The 19,690-nt window shown below is 20.1% G+C and overlaps 2 protein-coding genes across 2 annotated transcripts; one reads left to right on the top strand and one right to left on the bottom strand.

Annotated features, from left to right (window-relative positions):
• The first annotated feature begins 851 nt into the window (after window positions 1–851).
• On the top strand, window positions 852–13,359 carry LOC127283626 (short-chain dehydrogenase/reductase family 16C member 6-like). Its single transcript, XM_051308617.1, has 8 exons — window positions 852–1,015; window positions 6,565–6,724; window positions 8,554–8,708; window positions 9,194–9,371; window positions 9,719–9,848; window positions 10,098–10,221; window positions 10,960–11,085; window positions 12,025–13,359. Exons 2-8 carry the CDS (start codon window positions 6,584–6,586, stop codon window positions 12,089–12,091), a joined length of 921 nt encoding a protein of 306 aa, XP_051164574.1. The 5' UTR covers window positions 852–1,015; window positions 6,565–6,583; the 3' UTR covers window positions 12,092–13,359.
• LOC127283625 (ketohexokinase-like) lies at window positions 11,923–19,412 on the bottom strand. The gene is made up of 5 exons (XM_051308616.1): window positions 19,124–19,412; window positions 18,814–19,044; window positions 15,129–15,456; window positions 14,755–15,011; window positions 11,923–14,103 (listed from the first exon to the last, which is right to left on the bottom strand). Exons 2-5 carry the CDS (start codon window positions 19,035–19,037, stop codon window positions 13,731–13,733), a joined length of 1,182 nt encoding a protein of 393 aa, XP_051164573.1. The 5' UTR covers window positions 19,038–19,044; window positions 19,124–19,412; the 3' UTR covers window positions 11,923–13,730.
• Between the last annotated feature and the right edge of the window lie 278 nt (window positions 19,413–19,690).

The raw sequence follows: 19,690 nt of genomic DNA, 5'->3' as shown, positions 1-19,690 counted from the left end.
TGTTGTCAATATCGGCGTTTGACAGAAATTTTTGCTTGGGAACGAGGGGGAATTTACTATAGTTAAAAACATGTAAACTTGACTACCGGTATTACACCTCATATTACCCTTATTACTAAGTATTACACGTTATTACAGAGTATTACACATTATTACAGAGATATTACAGAGTTTTTTGCGTTATTACAGCACTGTAATAACCCATTATTACACGGTATTACACGTTATTACACAAGTATTACAGGAAGAGTGTACACTTGACTACCTGAGTAAATTCCCCCTCGCTTGGGAATAATCAAAAGTATTTTATACCAAATTTTTGTTGAGGTCTAAAAGACCTTACTCTGTAACAAGTAAGGGTTAAATTAGGAAAATGTCAAATGAAATTTTTCGTATATCGAAAAAACTGCGAATTTTCAGCGCGAATAATAATAATAATAATAATAATATACAGTAATTAATTATAATATTTGAATGTTATGAATTATATTAATGTAATATAATAGTTTCCTTTAATAATATATTAGCCCTTTGATAAAACCCAAAAAATAGCAAAACAATGCAAAAAAAGAAATCGTAAATTTAACTGAATTTTTATTAAATTAATTTGAAAGAAAATTTGCAAATATATATATATCTATTTTATTTGCCATATTTCACAGTATAAATTGGTATCAATCGCTATACAAGTATATAGCATTTGGAAGATATTTATATACATTTATGGTGGTTTTAATCAATTCATAGCTGCAAAAGAGCAGAAGTCTTTTTATATGTATGAGTTGGTAGCAATAGTACATATACACATATATCAGTGATACAATTACAAAGATCGGCTTCTTATGCTGCATACAACGATGAGGAGACACAGGGACTTTAGTTGCGATTTGATCGCGGACAACGAAGGATCTTGATGTGTTTAGCGTTATAATTTAAAAAGTCAATAATAGTGTGCACCATTTCATATAAGAAACTCTTATATATACATATATATACATAACATAATTTTGAAAAGGTTTGTTCGTATCAAATTAATTTCAATAAAAAAAAAAATTTGCCAAAAATTTAATTTAATTTAAAAATGTTATTTTTTTTTGCTATTATTAAAAAAAAAATTTTTTTAAATAGAATAAAATAAAATAGTCATAGGTATTATAAATGAAAAAAAAAGTGCGAATCGAAAAGCCCAATACAAGTTTCAAGTAAAAGTCGTCTCGCAGCAACTTGTTCCCCGCATTCACTTTCGTTATAGCTGATATGTGACGAGTGAACAATTTCTATAGAAATTATAACAATTTATTTTGGAAATTTTATAATTTGTAAAAATTTACGCATATTTTTTGATTCCCTTTTATTTAAATGCTCGTTTATGAAAAAAGTTTTTTGCAATTTCATTCAGTATTTTGGTAAGAAAAAAATAAAAATAAATAAAAACAAATCATGATATCGATATATGATTAAACGTTTAATATTATTTGAAAATAATGAACTTCTCGCGCCAATTTACCGGCAAAACTTCATAAAAGTGATTATAATTCAATTGTTTATCAATTTTTCATTTTTCATTTTTTTTGAAATTTTAATTAATTAATTTAATTAAAATAAAAACAAAATTAAATTTGTCAGTTTTTTTTTTTTTTTTTTTTTGAAAATTGATGTTAATTAAATCAGTAATTTCTTCTTTTTTTTTTAATCTCGCTTTATAGACATATTTTTTCTTTCTATTATTTTATGTTCAATCAACATTTTTATTGAAATACATTTTTTATTCTACATTTTTTTTTTTTTTGTGAATATATGGCAATTTTAATTCTAATTAGAAATTAAAAAAAAATTTATCTGTTTTGTTCTTGTTTATTATTATTATTATTTTATATTTTTAATTATTTTTCATATTTGTATTCTATATTTATTTTAATTATTAGTAAATATTTGAGACATTTTTTTCACTACTTTTAATAAATCATTCGAATATTAAAAATTTTCATATATTTTTTTTGCCTTATCTAGAATTGTTTTTCAGAAATTTTTATTCTTAACAATAATCTTATCACTGACTTAATTGTATCATTTTAAGGCCCGTTTTATTACACTAAAAGATTAATTAGTGACATTAAAAAAATAATTACTTTGTTGTGATTTTATACAAAATAAGAGTAACTAAAAATAAATACAATAAACAATTTGATAAATTTTTTTCAAATCTAAATTTTTGTTATGTTTCTTTTACATTATCAATTCCAACAACAAATTAATTGATATGTTAATAATAAGAATATCGCGGTATTAAAATATTATAAGCAATAAAAAAAAATTAATGAAGTAAAATAATTATATGTTTAAGTCACGATATAATCAAATTATAAGAGACTAAAGTATAATAGAACTGAAAAGTATGGGATGCGTGGGATGTGTAATTTTCAACTCGAAATAGTAACACAGATATATATAGATATAATAATATATTAATGTTACGCAACATTCCATATGCGAGTTAATCTATTTATAATTTTAGAAGAAATTAGCGTCTTTTAGAAAAAAAATTGGTATTTTAACGCAAAAAATATTTCAACAAAAAATTTATACAATTCTCAATGAAAGATTTTCAAAAAAATTTTAATTTCTATTCGTTAATTTATATTTTAATAATTTATTCATGTAGAAAATTTTTTTTTTTTAAACTCGTAAATATTATAATTTATTATTCATGAAGAAAAAATTTATTTTATATTTTTTCTTTTTTAAAAAATTTGACACGTGCTGAAGAAATAGAAACTAGACGTGTTTTTTTAAACAAAGTAGTAAAATTTTTTAAAATAATGTTATTTTTGATTTATGAAAATTTGTGATGTTTTCTAATAATTTTTTTTTCTTTATAACAAAAATAACTGATGAAGTTGACAAAATACATAAAACTCAATGAAACGTCATGTTTAAAAAAATAAAACAAAAAAATATTAAGATGTTAGGAACTATAAATAAAAATTGGAATTCTTCACTTGAGACCTTTTTATATTTAAATTTTTTAATTTTTAAATCAAATTGTATTTTAAATAAACGGATATATAACACAAACGTACTTCAATTTTTAATTTAATTTAATTTGGCTAAAAGTTTTTTTTTTATCTTTTTGTACTCTACGAAAAAGGGTTCCATAATTATTTTTTTTTTCGAAATTTTTTATCAATTCGTTTATAAGATATCTATAAATAAATTTTTCAAAATTTCACAAATTTTTTTTCTGAATACACATAACTTTTTTCAGAATGTATTAATTTTAATTTTTTATTTTTGAAATTTTGTGTTTTTAAGAATTGAATTTTTTGATGCAAAAAATGAAACAACAAAAATTATTAGATTTTTTTTGTAAATTTAAAGATTAAAATTTAATTTTTAAAATTTGTTTGTAACGGTCGATTGTTTTTTGATAATTTTTCAAAAAAAACTACTTTTGTTTACAAAAATTTTAAACCGCTTTCACTGGTGGGGAAACGATTTTTTCGAAATTTTTTTAAATTAATAAAAAGTTTTTTTTTCAATTTTGGAAATTTAGAATTTTTTTTTAAATTCGAAAAATGTTCTTATTGTTCTTTAGTTTTATATTCATTGTTATAAGTACTTTGTACTGAAAGGCTTTAAGCCCTTAAATTTTTTATAAATAAATAAAATTATTTTTAATCGTTAATTTTTATTCACGCTTTTTTTTTATTTTGAAAATTTTTGATCTCTCTTTTTAATTTACAACAAATTATCGAATGAAAAAAATTTGAAAATTGTCAAAAACATTTTTTTTTTAAATTTTTTACTATGATTTATATATTGGTTTTTTTCGGTTATAAAAAATGGCAAAAAAAATTTTTCACCCTTAAATGACGTAAATTTTGATTAATTGAAAATATTTTTTTTTTAATTCATCTTCTTTTATAATTTTCATTATTTTTCATCGACAACAATGTAAATGATGAGTTAAAATTACACTGTTTCCTTATTATTAATTTCAACAAAAAAATGATTTTAATTTTTTACTTGCAAAATTAAATAAAATCGAAACAATACGTAATTAAAATCAATAAAATATCAAATTTTATTAAAAATGAAATTCGTTTGTTTCTAATAAAAGAAATTTTTACTAGAAAGACTTCATGATAGCCTTGTTAACAAAGTGACATTCACTTTCAGTGTCATGTTAATTCAGTACACCGTGCACATATAGCAAATAATTCTTGTCAATATCAAGGGCATATTTTTTTTCCAAATAATTTCGTACTTTTTATTGTATAACCAAAATCCGTAAAAAATTATTTTTTTTTTTTACTTAATTTTCTGTCCTTGACCAGAATTTAATTTATTATATATAATTTAGAAAAATTATGTAACTTAAAAAAATTTTTTTTATTAATTTTAGAAATTTTCTCAATTAGAAAAAGGGAAAAAATATATTATAGCTGGAACTTGAAATTTTTTTTATATATAGAATTCGCAAATAAAATCACGAATTTAGCGTGTGTGAACACAACCATTATGTACTTTTACTGATAATAAAATATAATTTATCTTATCTTTTGCATTGTGAGAAAATTCCATAAATAAAAAAAAATAATAATAAATTATAAACAAGTGTAACTTAATTGAATTTTCACTTAATGTTGAGGTGAACCTTTTCACTGACAAATTTGAGTTAAAAAAAAAAAATATTTGTTAAAAAAAATGTTATTTTAGACTGAAAATAATTTAAGGGTATAATAAAAATGGATTAAAAATACTACGAGTAAAAATGGATTAGAATATTTTACTTCCATTAAAATTATAACCCATTTTTACTACCTATTTTTTAGCCCTAATTTAAAAATTTTGCTAATTGAATTTAATATACACATAAAATTTTTAAAGCTTTACTCTTTCTGAAAAAAAATAAAATACAAGAAATTCGAACTTGCAATTTATTAGCAGGGCATGAATCAAGGTTGTTTCTGAAATGAATATAAAATAATTCTATATTTATATTTTTTATCATATGTGTCTACAAAAATAATTCAAATTTCAAAATTACATTATTTCGTATTCTTTCAAAGTTATGAAAATTTACATTTTGTATTTTCGCAAATTTTTTATAACAAAAGATAATTGACACTAGACGTGGATAAATTTTATATATTTTATTTATTTTATTTTATGAGAATTTTTATTTTTCAAAAAATCAATAAAAGAATTTTTTTTAATTTAAAAAAAAAACAATGTTAACAAAAATATTTTTTGAATTAATTTATTCTAACAAATTATTTAATAAAATTATTATTGGTTTGTGATTATGTATAAAATATTATAATTTTATATAGTAACAGTAATAATTAATTTGGAAATTTTCAATGTCATAAAAACATTTTGAGTATATAGGTAAATAATTTTTTTTAAATTTGAAAAATTTAAGTGACATTTTCTTTGTTTTAGGGTGTCAATTTATTTTTTGACTTTATTAAGGATTAAAAATAATGATACGTCATGAAAATTTAGAAAAAATTTTTTTTAATAATTCAGGAATTTTGTAATAGAATTTTAAAATTCAGGAAAAATTGAAATTTGAACTTCTTACATAATTTTTAATATTCTTCAACGACAATATTTTTTACACTTTTTTCATCATTCTGAATAATCAATTGTATGAGTTTTCAAAAAATAAAATTTCCACTAAAATTTAAAAAAAAAAGTGTAAAGTAGCCAAAAATTATTTATTTTTCTTCCAATTTTCCATAATAGAATAATATGATTTTAGATTCGAAAAAAAAAGTTGGAAAAAAATTGACAACTCCTGCATAATGTAAAAATTTTTATTAATTGAAATTTCACTGTTAATTCTTTTAAATTTGAACTTCTTTCACAATTTTTACTATTTTTCATTGACAATTTTTTCAAAAACTCAGGAAAAATAAAAATTTTTACCTAATAATAACAAAAATTTTAGTAATTCCTTTTCAGTATAGAAACATAGGAATAAATTTTTTTTTCAAAAATGAATGGCCCATTTTTAAATGTATATATTTTAGATTAATTTTTATAAATAAAAAAATAAAAAAGTTTTTTCAAAAACTCAGGAAAAATAAAAAATTTTACCTAATAATAACAAAAATTTTAGTAATTCCTTCTCAGTATAGAAACATATAGGAATAAATTTTTTTTTTCGAAAATGAATGGCCCATTTTTAAATATATATATATTTTAGATTAATTTTTATAAATAAAAAAATAAAAAAGTTTTTTCAAAATTGTTTTTTTTTTTTTATTGTAAATATTATATATAAATTAAAAATCAAAATGTTGAAAAATTTAGTTAAATATTTAAAAACTGTAGAGAAGAATTTCTTGAATTTAAATTACATTGATTCAAATATAATTTTTTTATAATAAAGGAAAGCAGTTAAAAAATAATCATAATATGTATAATCGAAATAAAAAATTAATGACAAAAAAAAATTGACATTTTTAAATTTTAATAAAAATGAAAGTGTAATAAATAAGTAAAATTTAATAATTTTTTTTGAATTAAAAAGATATTTTTTTTCTTTAATAGGAGAAACTTGAAACGAGACATGGTTAATGCATATGGAGGAGTACTGATTGTAGCCGATGTTTTAATGTTAATAATAAAGATAATTTTTTATCTTTTTGAAAGTATTTATCGATTCTTCGTTCCCGTGGAGGAGAAAAGCGTCGCAGGAGAAATTGTTCTGGTATGGATAAAATATCTATAGAATGAAGGGGATGTAACTGATATCATTGACCTCAACTTGCATAATAATTTTATTCACATATATATATATATACTGTATACGATATGTCATTCTAAAACTATTCTGAGAACTTTTTTTTTACATTTTACGTTATTTTTATATTGTTCACTTCAATTTCCAATGTTAATGTTTATTATTATAAACCATGATTTTATCACTTTGTGAACTAAGATAAAAATGATCGATAGATATTTGCTATTTTTTACCTTATTGTTAAAAAAAAATTTTTTTTTTTTAATTTAAAAAAAAAAAATTTTATTAACTATAACAGGTCTTAGAACGACATTGAGGAGCAAAAAAAAGTCGTTTTAGTCGATTTACATTTTAAAAAAGCAAATTTTTTTATTTTAATTAAATTTAATTAATTAATAAATATTTTACTTTAAATAATTAATGTTATTAGATATTAAATCCATTTGTTTAATTCTTTAATAAGAATAATTCTATAGAAATGTTATTAAGAAAATTTATTTTAAATATTTTCGAATCGCAGACGTAAATTTTTGAAATTTTAATTAGGACAAAATTTCAAAAAAAAAAAAATTCTGATAATTCAATTTTATAGTTTTTATTTGAAACTTTTTTGAAATAATTGATTTTTTAAAGAAATATTAAAATCATTAAAAAAAAAATTTGAACTTTGAAAGAGTTATTAGTTGAAATTTTTTGGAAATAATTAAATTTCAAAAAAATTTGTTAAATTTCAAACAATAATTAAATTTTACAGAATTGAAAATAATTTATCAAATAATTTTATATAATATTTTTTTAAAGTAATTGAATTTTGAAAAATTAACAATTCAGTTTTTTGAAATTAATTGAATTTCAAGTGATTTTTAATTGAATTTTTTTTGGTAATTTCTGTTGATAAAGAATTTATAAGAAATTAGAGAGACAAAAATTGAATTTCAAAAGTTTTTAATTGAAAAATCCTTTCAAATAATTAAATTTTTGAGGAATATTATAAAAATCATTAAAAATAATTGAATTTCGGAAGATTTATAAAAAAAAAAATTTTTTTTTGAAATTTACTTTTATTATTATTATTATTATTATTATTATTATTATTATTATTATTATTATTATTATTACCATTATTATTATCATTATTTAATAGTAGTAAAAAAGGAAATATTTATAAAATAATTTGTTAATTTATATTTTAAAAATAGTAAAAATTAAAATTTACTCTTATTATTAATAATAATAATATATTCTGCGTATAAGAAATTTACATTTCGTTGCAGGAAGTTTCCGCTATATATACATAATGTATTTTAAATTGAAATTTTTGGTAATTTTATTTGATTTTTTTTTTTTGAAATTGTAAACAATTGTTGAATTTCATAAAATTTTTAATTGAAAAATAATTTAAGATAATTAAATTTGTGAAGAATTTCATTAAAATTATTAATTAATAATTAATTTTGAGAAAAATTTTTGTTAAAAAATTTGTTAAATAATTGAAATAAAGAAGATTTGAAGATCTGCTATACTAAAAAAAGTCGTATTTTGTTTAAAAATTGTATCAAAAAAATGAAAAAAAAAAGTCGAGAAAAAGTCGTATAATCCGAGGCCTGAAATAATAAAAATATAATTATTTTAATTAAATTTGTAAATAATATTTATTTAATTAAAATTTTAATTTTATTCGACAAATATTTATTTTAATGAAAATAAATTTAAATAAATTTAATGAAAATATTGTAAATTATGTAGAATTTTTTTCTGCTACTAAAAAATATATATTTTTTTTTTCTTGTAAAAAGGTAACTGGAGCTGGTCATGGAATTGGAAAAGAATTGGCACTGAGATATGCCAGTTTAGGAGCAACTGTTGTTTGCTGGGACATAAATGAACAAGGAAATGAAGAAACAACAAATGAAATTAAAAAACAAGGAGCTGCAAGAGCATACGCTTATAAGTACGTAAATTTCAAAAATTTTTTAATTTTTATCGGATTAATCAAGTTTTTATAATTTCATTTTTTTCTCTTAAATTCGTAAAATAAATTATTCCAAATTGGCCAAATATGTCAATAAATTTTGCAAATAAAAAAAAATCAGTATTTTATTCAAATAATCGGTTACTTATGACTATTATCAAATAAATATTTACTTGAATCAAATAATTTTTATTTGTATTAATAATAAATTGTATTTGAATCAATAATTTCTATATTTGTAACAAATACGAATTAATTGACTCAAATAAATTTTTTTTCAGTGTTTTTAGTTAGTTTGTTATATTAAATAAGCATTTTATTTTATTTTAAAATTTAATTATTAAAATCTAATAATTAATAATAATTTTAATTATAATTTTAATTAATTAAAATCGAATAGTAATAGTAATTGCAAAACAAAAAGTTTTGAAATTATTTTTCTAATTTACATTTAAATATTTTAGATGCGATGTATCGAATAGGGAGGAAGTTTTACAAACTGCGGAAAAAGTAAAAGAGGAAGTTGGTAATGTAACAATTCTTATAAATAATGCAGGAATAATGCCTTGCCATTCATTTCTCACGCATACTCAGGAAGAAATTAAAAAGACAGTCGATGTCAATCTCATGGCTCATTTTTGGGTAAATTTCAAAAAAAATTGTTATTTTCAAAATATTAATAATTTTGCTCTCAAAGAAATAATTTATTAGAATTAAATTTAATTTTTATTTAAATTATAAATAAAAGAGCTAAATATTTTTTTGTTATAAATTTTTTTGGTTTGAAAAAAAATTTAATTAAAGATATATTAAAATATCTAATTATGAAAATTTTTTTTCATTACTTATGTAGTCAGAAAAATAAAAAACTAATCTCATAGATAAAATGGCAATAAAAAAAAAAAACTGTGTAGGTACATATTTAAAATAGCAAAAAGTGTTAATTATATGTTAATTGAGAAATAAAATTCAAATGAATCTTTTATCAGATGCTGCAAGCCTTCTTGCCGAGTATGATTGAGAAAGATCATGGTCACGTGGTGGCATTATCATCAATGGCGGGAATTGTTGGTCTTCCTAATCTTGTGCCCTATTGCGCAACAAAATTCGCAGTCAGAGGTAAAAACTTGATCTTATGTTGTTTCATTAATAATCTTTTTTCTGATAACAAAAAATCTATTTTTCTTTTTTTTAATATTTCAATTTGTAATTAAACATTATATATCTTGGAGATGATAATTAACTGTAAATCATTTATTAAATTTAGCTTGTGTTTTAAATTTCCAAGGGTTTTTTTCTAACTCATTTATTTTCAATAAATAATAATTAAAAATTAATTTAATTAAATTGTGTTTTTTTTTGCTCTAGGAATCATGGAGTCTATTAGTGAAGAAATACGTCAAGCTAGTCCAAACAAAATGACAAATATCAAATTCACGACTATTTATCCTTACATGGTAGACACAGGTCTTTGCAAAAAACCAAGAACGAGGTAATATTTTTTTGATTTTTTTAAGTACCTATTACTTAAAAATCAATTGGATCTTTTTAAAAAAAATTTAAATTTTAAAATTTTTTTTATTTATTTCTTTCATTTGAATAACATAACTAATAAAAATCATGATTAAAAAAAAATCCGATTTTTTTTATTTAAATCAAATTTTTTCTTACTTACGTCATATTTTTTAAAAGTTAATTTCTAAATTATTTGCTCTTTAATAAATATTTAAAATATAAATTTAATAATAAAAATAAAGAAAAATTTTTTATATTTTTATAAAAAAAAATGTTTATAAAACATTTTAATGTAGACAACTTTTTGATTTAAATATAAATCAATTAAATGTAATTAAGTTGATTGAAATAATTGCAGTTCTTTTGAATAATGAATTTTTTGTATTACAAGTTTTCTAAAAAAAAAAAATTATAACGACTTCAATTTGTATAAAAATTTTGTTATTCCTTTTGAAAGTCTTTTCTGTATAATCAATGAGAGAATGGAATACAAATTTTTGTTTAAATTCTTTCCCGATTATTGATTATCTAAAAAAAAAAAAACATAATTAAAATTAATATAGTCAACACTTATTTATGAATGATATTTATTTACAAGCAGACTAGAATCTTGGATCAAAGGTGGGCAAATTATCTCACTTGATAAAAAATCATATTTTTTTAATTTATTGAAATATTTTTTGACTTTCTAAATAAAAAATTGCTCTCGTTTTAGGTTCCCCAATCTTTTGGCGTTGGTTCAGCCGAAGGAAGCTGCTAATCAAATAATTACTGCACAAAGACGAAACGAATTGGAAGCAACTATTCCTAATTATTGGTTTACAGTTAATACTGTTGTTAGGTTTGTTTACATTTATTCTATACATTATTATTAAAAATATTTGTTTATTTTTGCAAAAACGAGTAAATGGAAATTTAATCAAATGAAAAGCAATACAATAATATAAATAAATAATGTCAATTTAGTTAATTAAAAAAAAGAAAAATCCGTAAAAAAAAAAATTTGGATAAATTAGAATTTTGGTCAAATGCAAATTTATTTGAAAAGTAAAATTCATTCCAAAAAAAAAAAATTCATCAAAAACAATTGCCATGTTTGTATTTTTTTGATAAATTGAAAAAATGAAAATTCTGTAAAATTTAGTTAAATAATAATCATTTTTTGCAAAGAAAAATTTGTCAAATTTTAGAAAAACTTAACTAACGTACAATTTTTGAAAATTAAATATTTTATTTAATAATTTAATTAATTTTTATTTTTGAATTTCGGAATACTCATTACTTTCCTAAAAATGCATCAATTTTAAGGGTTTTTTTTTTGTTTTTAAATTTTGTGTTTATACATGAACTTTACGAAAATTTGATGCAAAAAATGAGTGAAAAATAATTAACATTATTTTTTGTTATTTAAAAATTAAAATTTTATTTTTAAAACTGTATCCTTCAATTTTTTTTTTATGAAAAATTGTCAAAGAAACTATTTCCTTGTGCCAACATTTTATGCTTTTTAATTAATATTTGAAGGACATGAACAGTTTTAAAAATAAAATTTTAATCTTAAAATTGCAAAAATGTAGTTAATTATTTTTCTAGAATTTTTGCATCGAATTTTCGAAAAGTTTATGTAAAAACACAGAATTTAAAAAAAAAAGAAAAATTAAAAAATTGATGCATGAGCATTTAAAAATTAAATGAATTAAAAATATTTAAATGTTTTTTATGCTTCGCGTCGAATTAATAAACTATAAAAAACTAAAAAATGCAACTTTTTTTTTACCAGGTGTCTACCATATAAAGCGGCATTTCAAATAATGGATTTTGTAGACAGTGGCCTTGAAGCAGACTGATAATATATTATTATAGAATAATATTAATAATTTCGAAAAAAAATAGTCCCTAAGCAAAGTTAATTTACTATTGAATGTTGACCACTTGTACATAATGTGTTTTTCTCCGTATGCGTTTGAAGATTAATTAAAAGCAATAATAAAAAATTAATGTTTGATATAGAAACAAATAGAATACGTTAAATTAAAGTTTAACCATTTTCTATAAAACATATCGACTTTGCACAATATTATATTATTATAAATATAAAAAAAAAGCTGTGTAAAAAAAATATTTTTCCTTAGTATAATCGCTATTGAAAAAAAAAAAAAAACTACGATGAATGACTGAATGAGTGTTCATTGGAAAAGTTTTATACTTTTTTAATGCAATTTTTTTCTTCAAAATATTTTAATTTTAAAAATATCAAAAAAATGTGTTAAATAAAATTTGTTTTTTTTCAATTTTTCTTTTTTGTGTAAAATATTCAAAATAGTGTACACAAAAAAATGCTTTAAATGTAAAAGAATGATACTATTTTAAGATAATTTAATAATTTAGATTATTATATTTAAAGTTTAAAGACCGCAGGAGTTGTATTCTTACTTGTGATTTTTATTATTCATTCAAAAAATTTTTATATTTTGCAATAGGCACTTCAAAAATAGTTAAATAAAAATAGAATGTTAAATAATTCAAGCAATAATAAAAAAAACGAATTCAAATCATTGAAAGAGTATTCTTTTATTATTTTTCGTCTATCATTTAGGAAATTATTTTCATTTTTACCTTATTTTTACAAAACAAATCTAAAGTGTCCTAAAAAGTTTTTTTTTTTTTTTTACAGATATATTTTTTATTAGAAAATTAAGAATAAAAAAAATTTACGTTTTATTTTTAGATATCCAATTTTAAGAAACGACTTTTTGGACAATGTTTCTTTTTTTTTTTTTTTTTTTTTCTTCTTAGGACATTCACATTCAGTCGGCTTATAAAATTAGAATACATAGTATTCAAAAGACGTGAAGATTTCATTTGTACAAAATAGTCATTTTATATTCGACTCATAAAATGCGAATATAAAATCACTTGAGTTTTGCTCGCTCGGAAATCATTTTAAACGAAGACGCGAGAGTTTATCGTAAAAAAATATATATTGTACAAATCTACTTGTATTAAAAAAGTTTTACAAAAAAAAAAGCGTTGTATTCAAAATTAAATAAAAAGCTATTCAATATAAAGGCATTGACTTAGTTAGCGGACTATAAATGTTTTTATACTATATATATATATAAAAAAAAATCAATATCAAAAATGCATTGTACATAATTGCAAACTATCAATGATCAATCATTGAACTTTGTTTATAATGTCTTGTTAAGTCAATAATATAAAAATTGAATCACCTATATATATATATATATTTATATATATGTCAATATAATACTATTATCATTCTTTTATCTCTCATGATCTTTGATTTCATCAGTACTTTGCAATTATCATTTTGCTATACACTTTCTCCGAGGTTATATTAAAAAAAAAGATAAAAAATGTGAAATAATAAAAAATGAAGCATTCTTACCGTTTAAAAAAAAAAACAAAAGAAAAAGAAATTTTCCTCTTTGTCACCTTTATAACCTCGGGGCTGAAAAATTATCACAATTTTATTTCTTGATGAACTGTGAGACCCTTGTAAACATTTCTCAATGGAGCGAAACCTTTGAATCCCATTTTGGCACCTGACGCACGACATGCAAAAACAAGTGCCTGATACAATATATCGGGACAAATAAATTCCAATGGACTTTCTTTATCGAAATCAACTGGCACCATACTTATTTTTCTCCAACCATTTCGATGGCTTATATTTTCTTGATTGAGAAAATAAATCATTGCTGCATTAAATGTGTCACTTGTGCCGTATATGTCAACAATTTTTGTCGATTGTTGCGCTGGACATTGAGTAAATTCTCCATTTGGAGCACGACCTAATGCTCCTCGTTCATCACGTGAACATACTATTATTACCCTAAAAAGAAAGAAAGAGAAATCAAATTATTCATAAAAAAAATATTAGTGAAAAACTTAAATTTTTATATGTAAAACCAAAAATTACAAAAAATAATAAAAAAACAGAGTGAAAATAACGTCGGTGAAGTTCACAACGTTTATGATAAACGATTGAGAGGAACAAATATTTTTCTATGCAAATTATTATTATTTTTGATCTTAAACAATTTTTTTGCAATATTTTTTAATTAATAATATTTTTTGAAAGAAAATTTCTATGCAAAAATTTAGTTATTATTTTTTTTTATTTTTAGTGAAAAAATATATTTTTTTTTAATCGTTGATCATAAACGTTGTGAACTTTATCGACGTTGAAAATATTAAAATTTCTTTTCAAATTATTCAAATCTAATAGAATCAGATCTTAGATCAAATTTAGAATAATTAGTAATAATAATAATATTAAATTAAAAAAAAAAAAAAAATTATTGACGAATCATCCATGTAATTTATATTTTCTAAAATTTTCATTGTATTCAAATTATAGTGAAATAAAATAATAAAAATTCAATAAAGAATTTAAGAAAATTAATTTCAACAAATTGTCATTTAATAATAATAATAATAATTCTGTAAAATTAAAAATATAAAAAAAAATTATATTAATTACCCTGGCTTTTGATGAGCTTGACAAACGTACTCCAATGTTTTTGTCATATTTTTCGATTGATCTGGAGTCATAAAATTTTCCCCTACAAATATCACATCCACATATGGAAGCAATTTAAATATTCCTTCACGATTTTTATTTAATTCAAGACTAATAACAATAGGATAATATGGTGTTCTAAATCCTTTCGATCTTATTAATACATTACGTTTGTGTATTATTTGCATCATTTCCAAAACATTGTCCACATTTCGTCCCTGTAAAATAAAATTATTTTTTTTTTTACAAAAGGCAAATATTTTTCTGTAATTTTGTTATTTTCATTGAATTATTTCAAAAGTGTTTTTGGAAATGAAATAAAATTGAAAAATTACTTCGAAATGTATCCAACTGTAATCTTCTAAACGAAGTGCTTTGAATTCAGATGCATTTAATTCAGGTAGATCAGGATTATAATTCCATCTTGTGCGTGTTAAATTATTTGAATTAATTACAATAGACGAAGTGGGACAAGTTGTGTTTGGCTTAATGGGACAATGATCGTGACGAATTTTATGTTCATCCATATCTTGTATTAAACTTTTTAATCCGGAATGTTGATTAGATAGTGTACCTAAAAATTCGACTGGAGTATCGAATTGAGCTAGAACAGTGCATGTATTTGATGCATTGCCTCCTCTTTCCCATCTTATATCAACACTCCTGTAATAAAATTACAATCTTAATTAATTTCATTTTTATTTATAGGCATATCTCTATGGAAACTTTTATCTTTTTTTGTCCCTCTGATATATATTATGTTAATTTTAATAAATTTTTATTTGGTTTTTTAGTGACCAAGGTGAAACTTGGTGCCAGTTTCAATTTCATTTTATGTACATTTATTATACATATAGATATAGAATTATTTCACTTTACATATGCAATTTTCAACAATTTCAATTTTCTTTGTGAATTTAAAATTTTTATTAAATTAATAACTATAATAATAACATACAAAATAACTAATAATTTAAAACTTAAATCAATTAAAATATGTAGGCCTCGTATCGACTTTAAGGTACAAAAAAAATGACACTGAAGTTACCAACGTTGAATCGACGAAAAGAATTTTTTTTTCCTAAGATTAAATATTACCCCGCCTTAATTGAGGATTTTTAGTGTTTAAGAATGTATTCGGGACCAAAATAAAGAAGTTTCAATATAAAAAAATTGGTTCTTGACCTTTAAACTAATCTGAAAACGAAAAATTCGTTTGTTGATTCTTCGAATCAACGTTGGTAACTTCAGCGTCATAAAAAAAAAGTCATTTTAGTCGATTTATATTACACAAAAAGTCGAAATAGTCGATTTTTTTATTTTAACAAAATTTAATTGGTTAATAAATATTTTACTTAAAATAACTAATGTTATTAGATATTAAATTCATATTATTAATTCTGTAATGAGAATAATTCTATAAAAATTTTTATTTAAGTAGGACAAATTTCTAAAAAAAATTCTTAAAGTTCCATTTTTATAATTTTTTTGATGTCTGATTTAGGCAATTTATTAGAATAAAATTTTGTCATAGTTATTAGTTTTGATGGTGAAAAGAAATTCAGACAATACTTAATCAAGTTTTATAGATTTTTAAATAAAATTTTTTTAAAATAATAATTTTGGAAGAGTTAAAGTTGAAATTTGTGAAAATAATTGAATTTCAAAAGATTTTGTTAATTTTCAGATAATAATTAAATTTTACATAACTAAAAATAATTTATCAAATAATTTTAGATAACATTTTTTAAAAGCAATTGAATTTTCAAAGATTTACAATTTTGATTTTTGAAATTAATTGAACTTCAAGTGATTTTTTATTAAAATATTTTTAATGATTTTTGTCACTAAAAAATATATTATAAATTGCAGACAAAAATACAATAATTTGAAAACTTTTTAATTGAAAAATGGTTTCAGATAGTTGAATTTTCGAAGAATATTAAAAAAATTATTAAAAATAATTAAATTTCAGGAGAGTTAGAATTAAAATTATTAAATTTCAAAAAATTTTAGAAAGAATTAAATTTTAACTTTTAAATTAAAATTTTTGAAAATAATTAAATTTTAAAAGATTGTGTTAAATTTCAGACAATAATTAATAAGAGAAATTTTTAGTGATTTTTGTTGCTGAAAAATTTATTAGAAGTCACATACAAAAATTAAATTCCAAAAGTTTCTAATTGAAAAATTGCTTTCAGATAATTGAATTTTCGAAGAATATTATAAAAATCATTAAAAAGAATTGAAAATTTTGCAAATAATTAAATTTCAAGTGAATTTTAATTAAAAATGGTTGGTAATTTTATTTGCTAATTTTTTTTGAAATTATAATACAATTATTAAATTTCATAAAAATTTTAATTGAAAAATAGTTTAAGATAATTGAATTTGTGAAGAATTTCATTAAAATTATTAAAAATAATTAATTTAGTGAAGAATTTTAGTTAAAAATTGATTAAATAATTGAAATAAAGAAAATCTGAAGAAGATATGCATTCTATACTAAAAAAAACGTATTTTGTTTAAAAATTTTGTAAAAAAATGTAAAAAAAAGTCGCATTTTATTAAAATAAGTCGAAAAAAGTCGAAAAAAGTCGTATAATCCGAGGCCTGATCATTGATCATAAACGTTGTAAATTTTACTAAGTAAAAAATAAAATTTTTCACAATGTTGAAGTTTACAACGTTCATAATCAACGATTTTTTTTTAAAAAAAAAGAAAAAAAAATTCTCTGAATTTTCGTCTCAAAGATATTTTTTGCAATCTTCATTGATCAAAAATTTATGAAAAAATATTGTTTTTTTCGAAAAAAAATTTTACAATTTTCCCTTATTGAAAAATAATTTGTTTTCTAATCGTCGAACATAAACGTTGTGGAATTCAGTAACATAATTTTTTCACATTTTTTGGCAAAAAAAAAATTTATTTATTTACAACACAAGACGTAATTATAATAATATTGAATATTATTAATATTATAATGTGAATATTTTTAATATTAACAATTTAATAATATTAATTTTAATAATTTAATATTATAAATTTAATATTTGATTTTGTAAATAAACAATTATTATTAAAAAAATACTATTTTGTTAAAAATTTGTTAAATAATTAAAATATAGAAGATCTACATTGTATGCTAAAAGAAACGTATTTTGTTTAAAAATTTTGTAAAAAAAAAAATGTAAAAAAAAGTCGGAAAAAGTCGTATTAATCCGAGACCTGAATATGGATAAACTGAAATTCGGATAATTTGAAACTTAAATTCATTAAAATTTGGAAAATTTGGAAATTAAAATCAATTAAAATGTGAACAAACTGAAATTCGAATAACTTGAAACTTAAATTAATTAAAATTCAGAAAAATAATTTAAAACATAAATAAATTGAAATTTAAAAAAACTAAAATTCAGATAATTTGAAAGTTAAGTCAATTTAAATTTGAATAAATTAAAATTCTGATAATTTTAAACTAAAATTGATTAATCTTTAGCTAAATTAAATTTTTATTAATTTTAAGTTTCAATCGATTAAATTCCCATTTAATTAAAATTGTAATTAATTAATTTATTTTGAATAATAAAATTTAGAATTATGATTGAAAATTGAAATAAAAAATGAGGTAAATAAAAATAAAAATTTAGATTTTATTGAAATTTGTATCACTGAACATTTGAATCGAATTAAATTTGAAATTTTATTTAAATAATTATTTAAATAATAATTTAATAATCCTAATAATTATTTAATAATATTTAAATAATTAATAACTATTTGAAGACGAAATATTTTATCTGTCCACTTGTAAAATGAAAAAGTTTTATTACTTGAAGTTTATATGCATACAGTTTCAATACTGTACTTCGGAAAAAAAATTTAGTTTAAAAAAAAGTAAAATGTTTTAAATGTTCCAGAGATATGCTCTTATAAACAGAACAAAAAATTGAACTCAAATTCTTTAATTATTAAAATTAAAGAACAATTATGAAGTAATTAAAAAAAAACAAACTCACTCTAATTCGGAACATTCTTTTGGAAATCCTTTACAAACTTGAATAATATCTGTGCGACATAAGCCAACACAAAGAACTTTTAAACGATGAGAATCTTCACCTTCGCTACTAGATGTTGAATTTGAACTACTTGAGTCTGAAAAGACCATAATATCTTGCAAAAATCTAATATCTTCATTATCATTGCTATTATCTTTCGAATTATTAGGTGACGAGGATGACATTGTTGTTCTATAAAAAAAAAAAATTATTCTTTTGTTTTATTAACATATTTACGTAAATTTTCATTGATTAGAGTAATTAAAATTACCGTTTATAATTCTATCTAAATTTTCAACAAATTTAATACACCTTTTATATAAAAAATAATAAAAAATTCAAAATCCAAATTGTCGAATTTTGAGGTTATATATATTTTTTTATAACTCACTATCAGCCATTTAATATAAATTAAAAATCATTTACTAATTACTTATTAATGAATTATAATATCTTTTAAGGTAAATACTACTTAAAAACTGTTTTTACAATGCTATGTTGTGAATTTTACATGATTTTTGACAATCATAAAATTCCCGACATAACCTGTAAATTAATTATAAACGCTAGTGAAATATATGTATAGAGATTTTTAGTTTTATGTGTGTCTAGTTATGTTTTTTTCCCCTATAAGCACTGATACCAATAGTAAAAAAAAATTTTCTACGTGGGAAATTTAAATAAATAAATATATTATTATTGAAAAAAGTAAGGAATTTTGTATATTCCTTTTATTGTATTATAAGAGAAAATTGGAAATATTATTATAATTCAAATCTTTTAGACTATTTATGAAAATAAAGCAAACGAAATCTATTAAAGAAGAGAAAAATTATTT

Source organism: Leptopilina boulardi, unplaced genomic scaffold (assembly GCF_019393585.1).
Source record: "Leptopilina boulardi isolate dan_hultmark-lab unplaced genomic scaffold, ZJU_Lbou_2.1 LbouV2_310, whole genome shotgun sequence".
Taxonomy (NCBI): domain Eukaryota; kingdom Metazoa; phylum Arthropoda; class Insecta; order Hymenoptera; family Figitidae; genus Leptopilina; species Leptopilina boulardi.
The sequence above is the reverse complement of the archived record's forward strand: the minus strand, read 5'-3'. Positions and strand labels throughout refer to the sequence as shown.